A 15,275-nucleotide genomic window follows, 5' to 3' on the forward strand; every position below is an offset into this window, starting at 1 on the left:
CCTTGCATGTTGACGATTGCCGAGGAGATCCCTGAAAAAACTTCCTGAAGGGCGGCCAATTCAGCCTTGACTGTCCCAACTATTTCGGTCTTGATGCTTTCGATCAGGCCATTGACATCTAATATGGAGTCTTCGGGAGGCGAGATAACCTCTAAGTCACTTACCGGCGACTTGCTGCCTGCATCTCGACCGCATTCCGTAGGGTGTGTGGTTCTGCCCGCAGAACACACGTTCGCCTCTCCAGTAGAGTCACCAGCAGACCGAGAGTCTGTGTCGTCCTCCTCAACGTAGAGATCAAAGCATGGGTTCCCAAAGGCCTGCTTTGGGGTTACCGATCCTTGCTTGTAGCTATCGTTTGGATATGAATAGTCGATCAACGGCATGTTCACAGCTCAAAAAAAATTTTTTTTTTTTTTATCAGCCACGTTTTGCCTTGAAGCAAAGCAACTTTCGGGGTAGTGTGGAATCGGCCTTTACATGTACACGGAGTTTTGCGGACCCGCCACTACATGTATCTCGTCCGCCCCGGGATACCTGATGAAGGCTGATTCACTCGCATCTTCTGCTACATGTACTGTGTCAGTGTGAGAAAGAACTTTAAAGAAGACGAGTTCGAGCATACAATAATGTATCGACATCATTTCTACCCTGCTTTTCATTGAAAACACTATCTGCATGACCTCCGAACCCTTTGCCATGCAGACCACCAGCACTGATCAGGTGCATTGTACACAATAATTGTATAGCCTACATACTAGAACTGTGGTATAATCGTGTAGTTATGCTCCTACCTCCGAGAGGATGCCAAATTATGCTCAAAATTTCCAACCATCAAATTATGCCAATAATTATGTCGGCATAATCCGCTGGTGCTTTTCATTACCACCATCAGGTACTAATGATACTCGCCAATTTCTTTCGCAGCATTATCAGAGTGGTTACTCTGCTGGCTAGGAGAATAAGGTGTTGATACAGGCGGTGTCTATCTTCGTGCACAGGTAGACGCCGTCAAGGCGGGTTAGACATGGCGGATGGAGCATGGATAAGTTCCGAAACTGAAGACGAAATTTATGATCGAGCCTTGGTATTGGGAAGGAAGGACATCAGAAATGAGTTTGAGAGGCTGGAAAAGAATCCACCAGATGGATGCTACATCAAAGCAAATCATGATGATGATGATTTGCTTTACTGGGAAGCTACTGTCTTTGGACCGAAAGGTAGCCTGTATGAAGGTGGTGTCTTTGACATAACGCTCAAATGCATAGCCGAGAATCCCTTCGTGTTGCCCGACGTGACTTTCATCACCAATATTTACCATCCGATCGTCAAGCGACATAGCAAGATATGCGAGTGGTGTTTGTTGAGGAATGTTGATGCTTATAATTCGGGCTCTTGGCATAAAAGTATGGTTAGCTTATTTGAAACGATTCAAAATTTATTGAATGATCCGTACTCGTGTCTCTCACACTTAACTGGAGAAGTTGGAAACGCGCACCAGATTGATCCTGATTTGTTCGCCCAAAGAGCAAAGGAATGGACAAGAAGGTATGCACAAGAATACAGGCAGCGACAAGCCGGTGGATAATAGGAGTGGGTGCATGCGTGCGTGCATGTGTGATTATGTGTTTGTGCAAGCATGAGTATATTACTTTACGTTGTGTGTTGGTCTTTTACATGTACATGTACATGTATGTGTAGGCATGTGTGTGAGTGTGTTTTTTTTCATGGTGTCTCTGTTGTTTACATCTACATATGTATGAACTTATCTTGCCAGTAAAATAGTTGTCTTACCCCAGGAAGAAAAATACATCATTTATATGAGTGTACAGTGTCATGGACATGACGTTGAGAGGTACAAATGTCAAAACCAAGGTGTGTTCATGTGGATGTGTTTGGCTATGCCCAGTATAGTACGTCATTGTCATGTAAAACAGAAAGGTTCCAGGCGGTCTATAGTCTGCATGCATGTGCATGCACGTAAGGCTAGGAATTTTACTCAATCTGCGGACAGCATGCTGTTTCGTTCTTTTTGAATTCATCCTTAAAAAACTTTAACATGTCGCTTCAGCTGAATCTGTTCATTGCCATCATAAAATAAAATTGCACTCACCCTCCCCCTCCTTATATTATTTCTATAACCTAGAACCTTCCAAGTTGAAAAGCTGTTGGACTGCGCATCCAATATGTGCTAGAGCTGTAGGCCACTTTGTTGCAGAACATCAGTAGACTCAGAACCGTCGGTCAGTGTCGTCCAATGTTATTGCATGAGCTGATTGTTTAGTAACGGGTGGTGTTAATGGACAGTATAGCGTAAGTAAACTTGTAGTTCCTTGGTCTTATCTTTTACATGTATGTATAAAATAATATAAGGCATGGAGTTTTTTAAACATGAATATCGATGGACTTGCCCCTTCTTTTCATGTATTGCCCCGCTCTAGTAATGGTTCATGAATCCGCCCAGTCACAATTCCTTTTCTGTTTCTCTCCGTTTTTGTTTCCTTTCAGTTTCACCTTCCTTTCTGCTCGGTTTTACTTTCACTTTTAGTTCGTCCCTCTTGATATTTGTACTTTGTACTGTTGAGGCAACGAACTGAAAGAATAAATCCAACCAAACAACGATGTGTGTATACATTACATTCTTAGCTTTTGTGTTTGTCTATAGCATCGAGAGTAGATAAACAGGAGTTTGCAACTCAAGATCTCTTCTGAACAATCTGCAGATACGCCCGACTGTGGCGGAATTTTTGGTGACGTCACCTTTTCAGAAAAAAACGTGCATTTTGTCGCAGAGCAGTGTGAGAGCACGTGCTGGGCACTCACTGATAGGCACCAGCGGATTATGCCGACAAAATTATTGGCATAATTTGATGGTTGGAAATTTTGAGCATAATTTGGCATCCTCTCGGAGGTAGGAGCATAACTACACGATTATACCACAGTTCTAGTATGTAGGCTATACAATTATTGTGTACAATGCACCTGATCAGTGCTGGTGGTCTGCATGGCAAAGGGTTCGGAGGTCATGCAGATAGTGTTTTCAATGAAAAGCAGAGTAGAAATGATGTCGATACATTATTGTATGCTCGAACTCGTCTTCTTCAAAGTTCTTTCTCACACTGACACAGTACATGTAGCAGAAGATGCGAGTGAATCAGCCTTCATCAGGTATCCCGGGGCGGACGAGATACATGTAGTGGCGGGTCCGCAAAACTCCGTGTACTTGTACATATACATTATGCATGTTACGAAGTCATGACCAGTCTGGATTTTAGCAGCCATGACATGACTGCAGGCTACGGATATTGCTCTAAATTGATGTATAGTTGATGTTCGGTCATGATGGAAGGAGACGTGGAGCTAGGGAGAGATGAGCTCATTATTCGCAGGGTGAGGCCCAGGGTGACATCGGATGGACGAGTATGATGATTACGAAGACAGTTGACCATGATGATTTTCAAAGGTAACTCAAACTAATTTCAAACTAATTTTGCAATGAAATAATATTTTTACTGAAGTACAAAAGAAATCAAGTAATGTAAAACAGAGAGGCTCCAGGCTGTCCAAGAGAGTGCTCAATACCGAGTGGTAGAGCTGTTTCAAACAATAGGAAGACAGGGAAAGTGTTTTTACTCTGAGTTTCACGCACTAAGCGATCGTCAGAAAACAGTAATGAGAAATCTGGATCAGTATTGTTTTATATACTCACAAAGCAAAGTGTACTGATCCAGATTTCTCATTAATGTTTTCTGATGATGGCTTAGTGGGTGAAACTAGGAGTAAAAACACTTTCTCTGTCCTCCTATTGTTTGAAATCAAGTAATGAATAGAAGAAGTATTGTTTTCTCTTTTCCATGTTGACCTCTTACATGCATGGACACCTTGGTATGGGGATACTCATGTAAATGTATTTTCTTGTACTTATGGCCACTTGCAACTTGCAAGTACGAAAAAAGGCACACTTTCCCGAACTTTGAGGCTCCATAAGTACAACAAAGTGAATATATCCCCGGGTGCTAAAGCATAATATGAGGATTTTACGAGCATAATGCGAGAATCCATGAAAGCATAATTCCTTGATTTCGCGAGCATAATCCGCCGGTGCCTACTCACTGACCTTGCAATGTAAAGCCCCGCCAAGGGCACAAGGAAAACCTTTCCTAAAGACTCTCAGCGCGTGAGTCGTCGAAAAGATCACGTTCACAAAAAATTCCGCCCGTGGCCAACCCATCCCTTAGTTGCACATTCGTGTTGATCTACTCTTGATCGCATGTATGTGTAGGCTTGTGTGCTTGCAAGGCATTTCACACCCAGTTTACCTACTATTGTATTCTCGTATCAATTTTCTGAAGTGCAACTCGCATACAGCAACGCCTCTACCAAGTCTTTCTCTACCTTTCCTCAGGATTTCGTGTTAAAAACAGTCATCAGGCAGCACCACCCAAACAGTACATGTATACGTAGTCTGAGCATCTTAGACAGCTGTCTATGTTTTAATTAAGGCAGATTATTCATGGCAAAATATGGGCACAAGTTATGCACACTTTTCCATGCTACATATTTATCCCTGCCTCTACATCGGTGTTCTTAATTAAAACGTACCTACCTACCTACCTTAAGGTGGCAGCCTGGTCGTAAATTTCATATGGCATTCAATTGACCGTAACTTTGGTGTCTCTCAATGGATTTGAGTGACAATTGCAATACCCACTCCTGCCACTATGCTGGGCCTCTGGACATGATTTAAAAGTTCTTGCGCCTCACTGACAGGCTTTCCAGGCGGGAAAAACTGAAAATTCCGGCATAGTGGCACGGTGTGCGAGCCACCCAGAAGCCAAAAAGTTGCACTTGCAATTTTTCACATTTGCAATTTTTCACGTTTTCTTGCACATTCTGTCCGTGCGCGGGATCCAAACCTACAAAAAAAGTCCAGAAGCAGCCATGGTTGGTGGGATAGGGCCCTTCAACGTGGCCCTGGAATCTGTCACAACGGCGGGAGTGGGCGTTCTGTCACAGACTCCCACAGACCCAAGTCAATATTTAGATTTTTTTCGGTTTAGGGCGTGCAACGAGGTCGTACCTTTGATACAACATCCAGTGCTGGGTTTTCCACAGCAAGCCATTTCCACAGCGCTGCAAACCGAATTCAGGACACCCTCAAAAATCGGCAAAGATTACCACTCACTTTCCACTAATGCCTAGTACTGAATCCTATCTGACTTCTTGACACGACTCAAACTTGCCAAACAAACTAAATTCTGTTTGTCCGCTTATTTTTATATATTTTTCTTTTCTCTTATTATCAGTGGGACCATTGTCATAAGGTTTAGGCCTGTTTTGGAACTCCACTTTAAATAAAGCCAAACCACAACAACAACAATCAACGGTTACGTCAACTACAAGAATCAAGCCACACATCTGCAACGTCACGACCGTGCTGGGAAAAATCCTGCTGCACTGCGGCGGGCTTCGCCCGTACCGATTTTGTGGCACAATGATTATTAATTTTATAGCCATTTGTCGTCTTCATACATGTTCAATCATGCATATGCTCACGTTCCACTACTGCCTAGTACTGAATCCTACCTGACTTCTTGACACGACCCAAACTGGTTACTTGCCAAAGTCACTAAATCAACGTCAACTACAATAATCAAGCCACATATCTGCAACGTCACGTGGGTGATGGCAAAAATCCCGCCGTGCAGCCCAATACATGGCTAAAAACGTGATTTTTTGGACTTCACACACGGTCTGCTCACATTCAAATACAGTGCTGCCAAAAATGACAGCATGCAACAAAAAAATCTTTCCTCGCAAGGGCACATTTTCGGCCATAACACTTGAGTGGCTGGTCATATCGAGACAAAGTTTTCAGAGATTTTGCAGCTGTTCATGCTCTGTCAACTGATGTAGCACTCGATATGAATTTACAAATTCAATTTTTAGGGGTTAACGACCACGCTACCTACCCCCCAAAGCTCCGGAAATGTTCAGCTTGACTTGGAATATCTCTCGTGGCATTGTTTTACCGTTTAATGGCTATCGTATTATCTTTAATGTTATACGCATTTCCGCGTTGAAGTGTAGCAGCAGTATGCTGCTTCCACAGCTTCGCTTATGCAGAATGGCTTGGGTGAGAGGAGAGGGTTGAAAAAGCAACAACGCAACCAACATCTATGAAATCGGTCACAATAGCATGAAGAGAATCAACCTACATATGCATGATTGCACAAGAATGAAGACAACAAATTGCTATAATCAGTGTGCCACAAAGCCGGTACACAGGAGATCTGTCGACAATGTAACGAAACATAAAACTCAGTTACTCAATACAGGTTCCACTAAATTACAAGAGAAAAACGCTACACAACTAGAATTAGGGGTGAAACAATTATACCGAAATCCCCCGAATACTCGAGTACTCGCTCGGTTTTTTCAGAAATAATCGTACTCGGAATAAATCAGAGTACTCGTTCATACGTGGTACATGCATTTTCCACAGAAATCTGCAGTTTCTGAGCAGCATTAGGCAGTCATTGATGTGCAGACTGTCTGGTGAACATTTGTTCATGAGTAGAGATGTTGAGCATGCAGATTCTTCAACCTTGTACCTGTTGCATTGTAGTCTAGTGCCTGTGTCACTGTAGCTTGGTGTGTTAAAACCTGTACAGTAATAAGACTAGTATCCTTTGCATGCGAAGTTTGAACCTACCTTTTTCAGAAGCTTTCCTTTTTTCTTTACTTTCTTCCAATACATGTCTTCTGATTGGCCGAATCTGTGCCATCTCTCTATCTCCTGATTGGTCTAAACCGTTGCTCGTTGTTATGTGAAACCTGAACTCCAATACATGTCTTCTGATTGTTCGAATCTGTGCCATCTCTCTATCTCCTGATTGGTCTAAACCGTTGCTCGTTGTTATGTGAAACCTGAACTCTCTTAGTCTTGGCACATATAAAAAGCTCTGTCTCTGAAGAAAGATCATCCTTCATTTCTTCAACCACTTCTCCTTGCTCTGGTGAGACTTGTCGGTTGTTGTGTGCCCAACCACTTGGGCCACGCTACAGAGAGAGCCCAAATGACCCAGCAACCAATATACCAGAGAAAAATTCAATCAGGGTTGTATCATGTGATTTTAAGGCCCTCGGTGTGCAATTTTTAGGAGATGAAGAATACTCGAATATTCGATCGGAGAAAATCAGAGTACTCGAACTCGGGATCTCAATGCCAACTTTCACCCCTAATTAGAATTACCTAGAACAAGTCCAATACAAATGAAAACCATGAACAGACTGTCCCGAAGTTATTTTGGGAACAAATTGTACTACATGTACATATACTTGCTGACACTGAGCTTAATACAAAGACAAAAAGCGACTTAGACGAATGAGATTGAGTTTATTCAGAGATTTCTTAGCTGGTGTCATTGTCACCTGATGATACGCTGACTCCGCATCGCCAGCAGTCGGTGCTTTCTTTAGCTTCTGGTCAGCTGCAGTGATGATCCGACAGGGGACTTTGGCTACGTCTTCTTCATCTTCAGAGCTGTGTACGTCTCGGTGTGGACTATATTCAGTCGTTTCCACCCGCGACCTCAATTATACGGTGATATGGGTCGTACAAGCACATCCGTACGCTTTGCATTTTCTCTGCAGGGTACTTCTCCCAGCATTCTACAACGGCTTCGAGGAGGTCCCTGCGATTCACCTTGCCGACAAAAGGGGGACGTCCAACTGCAGAGAATCGAACAAAGCCAGGTTGTCAACATTCCGTTCCGATGTCTGCCTTATTGCACAACGACTGAAATGTGTCATTTTGCTGTGACTGTGAGCGGAACAGCTTCATGTTCTCATGCTCCGTATAAGGCCGCGCGCCGTCGTGCTGTAAGCACAGAGCAAACTAGTTCAGGGCAGGGAGTGCCGCGTGACTCCTCGTTCCAGCCGCGAGCGTCGCTGCGTTACTGTTTCAGTTTCCAGGAAGAAAGTGACGTCAGTTTTATACTTGACTGGTGAGAATCTGCTCGGAATCATCCAAACTAACACATAGTACTTTAAGCCTCCACGTGAATGTGGCCTAGCCTGTCAATGACAGCTAGTCTTTACTTTAGCGCGGTTCGTTGAGCGGGTTCTTGCTAAAAACACCGTTGAAATAAAGTTCACGAAGCTTTTCTAAACAAAGGAACTAGGCGGAGACACTGTGTTGAACACAGTGCACCTGACAAAATAACATAAATAATGGCAGCGGAACCTTGGTTTGGGCTCTGCCCACCACGATCATGGCCATTGTAGTCAGCGGCACTGTTTTGAATGCAGGACAAACTGTCGCTGCAGCTAGTGTTGGTGTTGTTTCTTCGCCTTCAGTGTCCGTGGGGTCAGCCGCAGAGGAATCTGGCACTGACAACCAACCTGCCAAGAAGCCGAAAAGAACTTCAGGCAAGGGCTACTACTGTGCTGTTCCGCTCTGCAGTAATCGGTCTTTAGATTATATCACTTGCATTTCATCGTTTTCCCAGTGATGCAGAAAGGTGCAAGTTATGGCAATTTGAAATTAGGAGGGACATGGGATCAAATTTCAAGATCACATCTAACACCAGAGTATGCAGCTCTCATGTCAAACAAGATGATTACGTCGGCAAGCTCCTGTCTGGTGAGGAGCCAGAAAGAAAATGGCTCAACCCCACCGCTGTGCCAACCCAGTTCCAGTGGACGGCAACTCCTAAACCAGCGAGACGAGTTCTGAAGAGAAAACGTCAAGAGTCTGAGGAGCCACAAGATATTGATGATGCCAGGGTCGTTTCTGTGGTGTCTGGTGTCTGTTCGGCTATTGACCCAGCACCGATCCCTGGTCCTGTGCCGGGTTTGCCATCTGATCACAGATATATCAGTGTAAGTGACCCGAGTGAAGTTGATGATCACATGGCTGGCCTAGAAAAAAGACTTCAGTGAAATTAATAAAAGAGTACGAGAGCCTGAAGTGTCATTCGATCGATTTAGCCTGCATCAGAAACAATCCTGACAAGTTCAGGCACTTCACCGGGCTGCCTAACTACGCAGTGTTCTCTGCCCTGTTCATATACCTCGAACCCAAAGCCAAGAGGATGCAAACTTGGCGCGGCCTATCTACCCTTAGACATTTGTATGCCACTGGTCCTCAGCGATGGCCATTAGACGTTTCACCGACACTGGCTGACCACCATCATCATCACAGAATATGAATTTGTTCCAATAAATACTGCGTGAATGTGAAAAGATTGTTACATATATTCCATATATTCCACCGGAAATACAAGTTCTATCAACCAACCAAGTATTCCACTTAGCTCAATCTGTGCATTCAGAAATGATTTGTTCCAGTAATAATCTAACATCAGTCCGAAGTTATTATCAGAAATGTCTTGTAAGTCAAGGTTTTACTATGATGACAGACCATTTTGATCTCTGCCAATTTCTGGTTGAAGACATAAAAATGATGATTATTGATCCAGAAAGTCGTTAAAAAATCAGTGCAATCGATGACGAGTTTTCGGTTGTTTGTGAGGGGTTGAGAGGTGAGGTGGAATGATATGTTGCTTTCGTTCACAGTGTACTGTGTTTATGTTGGACAAGATGATAAACGTCAACAGACATGACGAGGAAAGATCAGAAGAGAAGCCATGATCTAGAAAAACAGTCAGAAGCACAAGCGTGCATGCATACAACATGTCTGTTACGGAAGGTCCAGACAAACTCTGCATGCCATGGCTGCAAAAATCATCCTGCGCAAACAGCAAAGCCGCGACATGTGAACAGCACTCTTCTTATCCGGAAATGCACTGGCAGTATCCACCTTAGCACACTGGATCGTCCCTGCTGATGCAGACGATACACGTGTAGGCTTGCTTTGATGTATCTTGTGATGGCCAGCATTTCGCATGGAGGAAACAAAAGTTTGTTCCACCTGCAAACAGGTTTCCCTCCAAATGGTGAAGGTGGTGCTCATCAAATAATTGGTACGCACGAAGTTGCTTGTAGCACTGCAAGCTCTCCTTGTCATAATCTTTTTCCGGGGAATTTAACAGATAGTGCTTGACAGCCTCAGTAATGAAGAAAGGGATTTTAGTTAGGCGAGATAGAGACCAGCCAGATGTTATGTGTGAAAAGCTTGGTAGCTTCTTGTACGCTGCCATTACTGGCTTTGGTAGTGCAGGCTTGTCTGCCTCCTCGTCTGGAACCCCTTCGCCAGCAGTACTCAAGTGGAAATGTTCACAGATGAGAAGGTAAAGATCACGTCTGGGCACACGCCCTTGGTAGGGAATACTGTCTTTGCAAAGTTGGCGCAGACCTTGCATGCGTAAGCGCATGATATCCCCACAAGAGGTGGGAGCGCACAGGACAGAGCTGGAAAGAAGTGAATACGTGGCCCTTTCAGTAGCAGCATCAGCTGCTGTTTGCACTGGCCCTGAGCGGCGGGCTTTACAGCAGGTTCAGGAGTGGTTTCAGCTACTACTAGGTATACTGCTTGCACTTGAGACGCCAGCGCCAGCCCGGCTGAAGCAGCGACACTGGCAGGAACAGGGGCACTCTGCGCAGCACTGGTTTCGAGTGCCACTTGCACATCGAGCCCCTTGAAATAATCAGGAGCGACGTGCCTGGGCACTGAGATCGTAACCCTCTGCTCGCCTGGGCTGGAACAGAGCGACTTGATCCGCAGTCCAGGTTCTCTCACATTCTTTCTCCATTTCTCACGACTACTCTCGGCTGACCAACTCCAAATCGCTCTACAGTATCTCAAAGAATCAAACCCTCCAGCAACAAGGACAAAGCGAAACAAAATAATTTGTCAAGAAAGCACAGCAGGAAGACGTGTCGTGGGCTGCGATGACAGCGCGAGCGCTCAGGCGTAGCCATCCAACGCCATTTTTGCACCATGGCAACACAACTTCGGCAATGAGTGTATACCGGATACCATACCGTTGTTCTACCAGTGTTATGATTTTAGCTGTACCGGTAGTATCTATTCAGTCCTCGCTGCTGACCGTAGTCTCGGCGTAGATCTAGACTACATGCAGTACGTAACTAATATTTACTGAGTACGAGGTCAATATAGGAAATAAAAGCCGAGTAAAAGACCGAGGCGAAGCCGAGGTTTTTTACGAGGTCTTTTACTTCCTATACTGACCAAGTACGAAGTCAATATTGGATTTATCACAACTAACCAAAGCATGTGTTCAACCGCTAAAAAGGAGTCAAATAAAAGCGGTCAATATAGCCCTAAGGAGTCAAATATGCAGGAATATTTGACTGCTTAGGTATGGCAAAAATCTATGTGAGTCAATACTAAGGGAGTGATAAAATTTAATAACACTACTGAGTCCTACTAGTATTACTAGTAGTAGTACTACAGTACAGTGTTTTCTGTTGTTGAGTGTTGTGTTGATGATGCTCTACTCTAGCTCTACCGGCACCGGCGCCGTCGACCGTGCGCGGGTAACACAACAGGCTGCATCAAGAAGCGGAATCGGACCACCAAAGATCACACCACTTTCGGCCGCGTGATGATCACACGTCTTTGTTGTCATACTCAGAGTCATACCGACTCATACGCCTAGGCCTAGTCAACTCATACTGAGTCATAGCCATAGTAGGGACTTCAGACCACGTGACTTCTTGGCCCAAAAGCGTGCAAATCGACGCCTGCACGAATCGTGTGATGGTCATATGTCAAGTCGTGTAAAGAAATGTGGAACCGTTTTTCGATATGAAGGAAGTCTTGTACAGTTGGAGAAAGTTTCGGTTCGTCTTGTTGGAGCTTGCCTTCGTTTGGGACCAGCAAGAATGGAGCTGTTACGTTCATTTTTGTATGCGTATGCGGATGGAAGGGAAAGGTGAGAAACCATATGATCCGTCCGGGTCCCCTTCTTGAAAATGTGAGATTCGTATTCTACGACCTCAAATTACTCTAGATAGAAGGTAATCTTTATTGTTTTCACCTTCCAGAAGACCTATTTCTTGCATTATTCCTCTTTGTACTTTGCCGTGCAGTGCCGCCATAGTCACAGTATGGAAAGCAGCGAGAAGTATCCTGCGCTGAATGATGCTGATGTGCAAATTGAATTGCTCTTGGCTGTTTCGGTCCATGCCTCGATTCTTGTCTCCAATGCTGTTATGCTCGATCTGGTTGAGCTCCGCAAGAATAGCTGAAAGAGTGCCGAACTGGGAGATGTGCTGTATACTCTTGTTGCGATTTGCTGTATCTCTGCTGCTGATGATGTGCGTGCTACGATTACCCCAGCCAATACAATGTCCTGTACATGTACATGTTGAGCTTAGTCAGTGCCTCTTCGTGATCATTCTTTTTCTTGACACCAACCACGCCAACAGTCCGAAGCTATCTCAGGACTGTATTATCAATGTCTCCCGTTACTAACCACTACATTGTAAACCATACTATTCAGCTATTTCATGCGGAGAATCAAGATTGTTTTGGATCTGGTGTGTGGTTGCTATGCGTTGCCAAGGAAGTGAGTTCTCTCAGTTTGACATACATTATCTCTCTGATCTCAAATGTGTGGGACGTTTGTCGGACAAATCCGGTGATAGGCGATGACTATTTTGCTTGTAACTTTAGTTTCCTTTGTCCGATTTAGAAAAACTAAAGACCAAACTCCTCAGGAAGCTCTATTAAACCTATCCAAAAAGCAACACATAAGCCACAGAAAACCGATTTAAAAAGTGGTCTGAAGTCCCTAGCCATAGCCAGGGCATAGGCGCAGGCTCACATGCCCCATGATGCACAGCATATGCATAGTCTTTACTACGCGATGTAACTGTTTGTACATGACAGTTGCGGCCAAAGAAATCCGACCCACGACTCGGCCACGAGTCAAAAGCAGAACCGCATTTTATTTCCACATCTGACATGTACGATTCAACCCATTTTTCTTTATTTTGGCATTAGAGCTGGCCGCGAGGGCCGCAGGGACCGCATGCGCCTTGGCGCTGCTCTTAGCAAGTACATGTAGGTCGAATTTATTTTTTACTCGAGTCAGACTGCAAGTGCACGAGTCGATATAAAACGTATACTAGTAACTATAAACATGACGTACAATGCACGTGTAGATGTAGAGCCTACATGAGACTGTAGTCTGTACATGAGACTGTAGTCTGTAAATTATTTGGAAGATATCAACAAAGAATCGATCAACAAGACCCTCCCTTCCTCGGGGAGGGAGGGAGGGAGGGGGAGCGAGTGAGGGAGGGAGCGAGAGAGAGGGAGAGAAAAAGAGAGAGAGAGTCTGAGAGAGAGAGAGAGAGAGAGAAGGGAGGGAGGGAGGAGGAGAAGGATCTTCCTCTTCCTGTGAAGATGTCACTGTATGCCCGTCCTCCTCCGCGTGTGTAGGGCAGGGTCCAGCTGAGAACAGCGTGAAAGATGGTGAAAGACCGACACGTAAACCACCGAAATTGACAAAGGATCTGTCTGCGTCGGGAAGGGTTACGCGAAGCCAAGTAAAAATACGGACTGGTGAGGACGCACGTACAACGACAACGGAAGTGACAACAACAGTCAATATTCGAAAACGTGGTAGACCGCGAAAACGAACCTCAATATCGAACACCGGACAAGTTGGAGTAAGAAGATCAATAGAAGTCCGCAATGAAGGAGACGTAGCTGAAAGGACACTGGTCATCGCGCACACAACGGCTAGTGTCAGAAAACGTGGAAGGCCGCGGAAAAGCAAAGAGACGGATAGTGGTGATGCCGCGAAGAGGCGAGATGACGGGACATTGGAGGAGACTACACCCAACGGAGCTAAGAATCGCACTTCGTCCATCAAGCAACATCTGTCAGCCCGTACCAATTGTCGTGAGTTGTACAGTGATAATGTGTTCTCAATATTGTCACGTGGTAGATGTGCGTTGCATCTGGCTGTGTTAGAAGCTTTGTATATCCGTAAGTTAAATCCTGAACTTTGCGTACAGAAAGAAAATGTGTTGTCGCTACAATTGTTTGGTGTTACTCCTCGTCGAGGTGTTAACAATGTAACTTAATTTGCTCACTATGTTCTTGTCACTATTATTATTTCCTTCGAGTTTTGTGTCGTGCTGAACTTGATAATTTTCCACCTTGTCACGAGTGTTGTTATCTCATATCTTTACGCTATATAAGTTTTAGTCTTTCCAACTTGAGCCATTCCCTGTATAATCCTTGATGAGAAGGGACCGAAAACGTTCGGATACTTTGACAAGTGCCTTATTTTGACTGGATGTGTGTTTGCGTGGATACTTACGACCCAACACGTACCTTCGTTATTAAAATAAGAATAATAATAATACGAAGTAGTGGTTGCGACTTCGGCGATGATTTGTAAGAAATGGTTTGCTCCCACACCGGAGCTCGGGCTAGTTGTGACTCAGTCAAGTGTCGAGTAAAGTCGGCGGAATAGCGCGAGCTCCGGTGTGGGGAGCAAACCATTTCTAACAAATAATTATAATAATAAGGTGTACCCCGGGAACACTAGGCTGTAAGGAGCAACTTCTTGTCAATAAGATGATAATGGAGCACGCTCGGCATAATAAGCGCAATATCTCTGTTGCGTATATCGACTTCAAGAAAGCCTATGACAGCGTTTCTCATGTATGGATTATTCGGATGCTGGAGATGTACAAATTTAGCCCAGCTCTTGTCAAGTTCTTGGACGCAAGCATGCAGCTCTGGAATACACACATGAGTTTATCATATCAAAATGCACGGGTCTCAACAGAATCTGTCAGAATTCGCCGTGGTATCTTCCAAGGAGACACGCTATCACCCCTTTTGTTTTGCTTAGCTATTAACTGCATTTCAAGAGAGGGGCAGAAGACAGGCGGCGGATATCAAATGCAAATTGGACAGGTCTCAAAGGTCGTTTCTCAACTCCTGTACATGGATGACATTAAAATGTATGCCAAACATCGCAACCAGCTGAAGCCCATGACCAACGTCGCCCAGATCACAGCATCGGCCATTGGCCTGGAGTTTGGTGTTTCGAAGTGCGCCACGCTTCATGTACACCGGGGAGTGCTTGAGTGAAGTGATGCGGAGCCTGTCGAAACACTGTTGGGCATGGCTTTACCCACCCTGCAAGAAGATAACATGTACAAATACCTCGGATTCATTGAATCGGCTGCACTGCCGCATGGTGAGATAAAGAGCAAGCTTCGTGAGGATTATGGAAAGCGATTAGATGCGATCTTCAAGTCTGGATTAACGGCTGGATATTTAACAAAGGCAGTAAACACATGACATAATTAAAGACATA

The 15,275-nt window shown here is 44.6% G+C and overlaps 1 protein-coding gene across 1 annotated transcript; it reads left to right on the plus strand.

Moving 5' to 3' along the window:
• The first annotated feature begins 1,024 nt into the window (after nt 1-1,024).
• Nucleotides 1,025-11,532, plus strand: LOC135820258 (uncharacterized). Its single transcript, XM_065333574.1, has 3 exons — nt 1,025-1,408; nt 4,280-4,410; nt 11,430-11,532. The coding sequence occupies exons 1-3, from the start codon at nt 1,025-1,027 to the stop codon at nt 11,530-11,532; spliced, it is 618 nt and encodes a 205-aa protein (XP_065189646.1).
• Nucleotides 11,533-15,275: the final 3,743 nt, after the last annotated feature.

Source organism: Sycon ciliatum, chromosome 6 (genome assembly GCF_964019385.1).
Source record: "Sycon ciliatum chromosome 6, ocSycCili1.1, whole genome shotgun sequence".
NCBI lineage: Eukaryota > Metazoa > Porifera > Calcarea > Leucosolenida > Sycettidae > Sycon > Sycon ciliatum.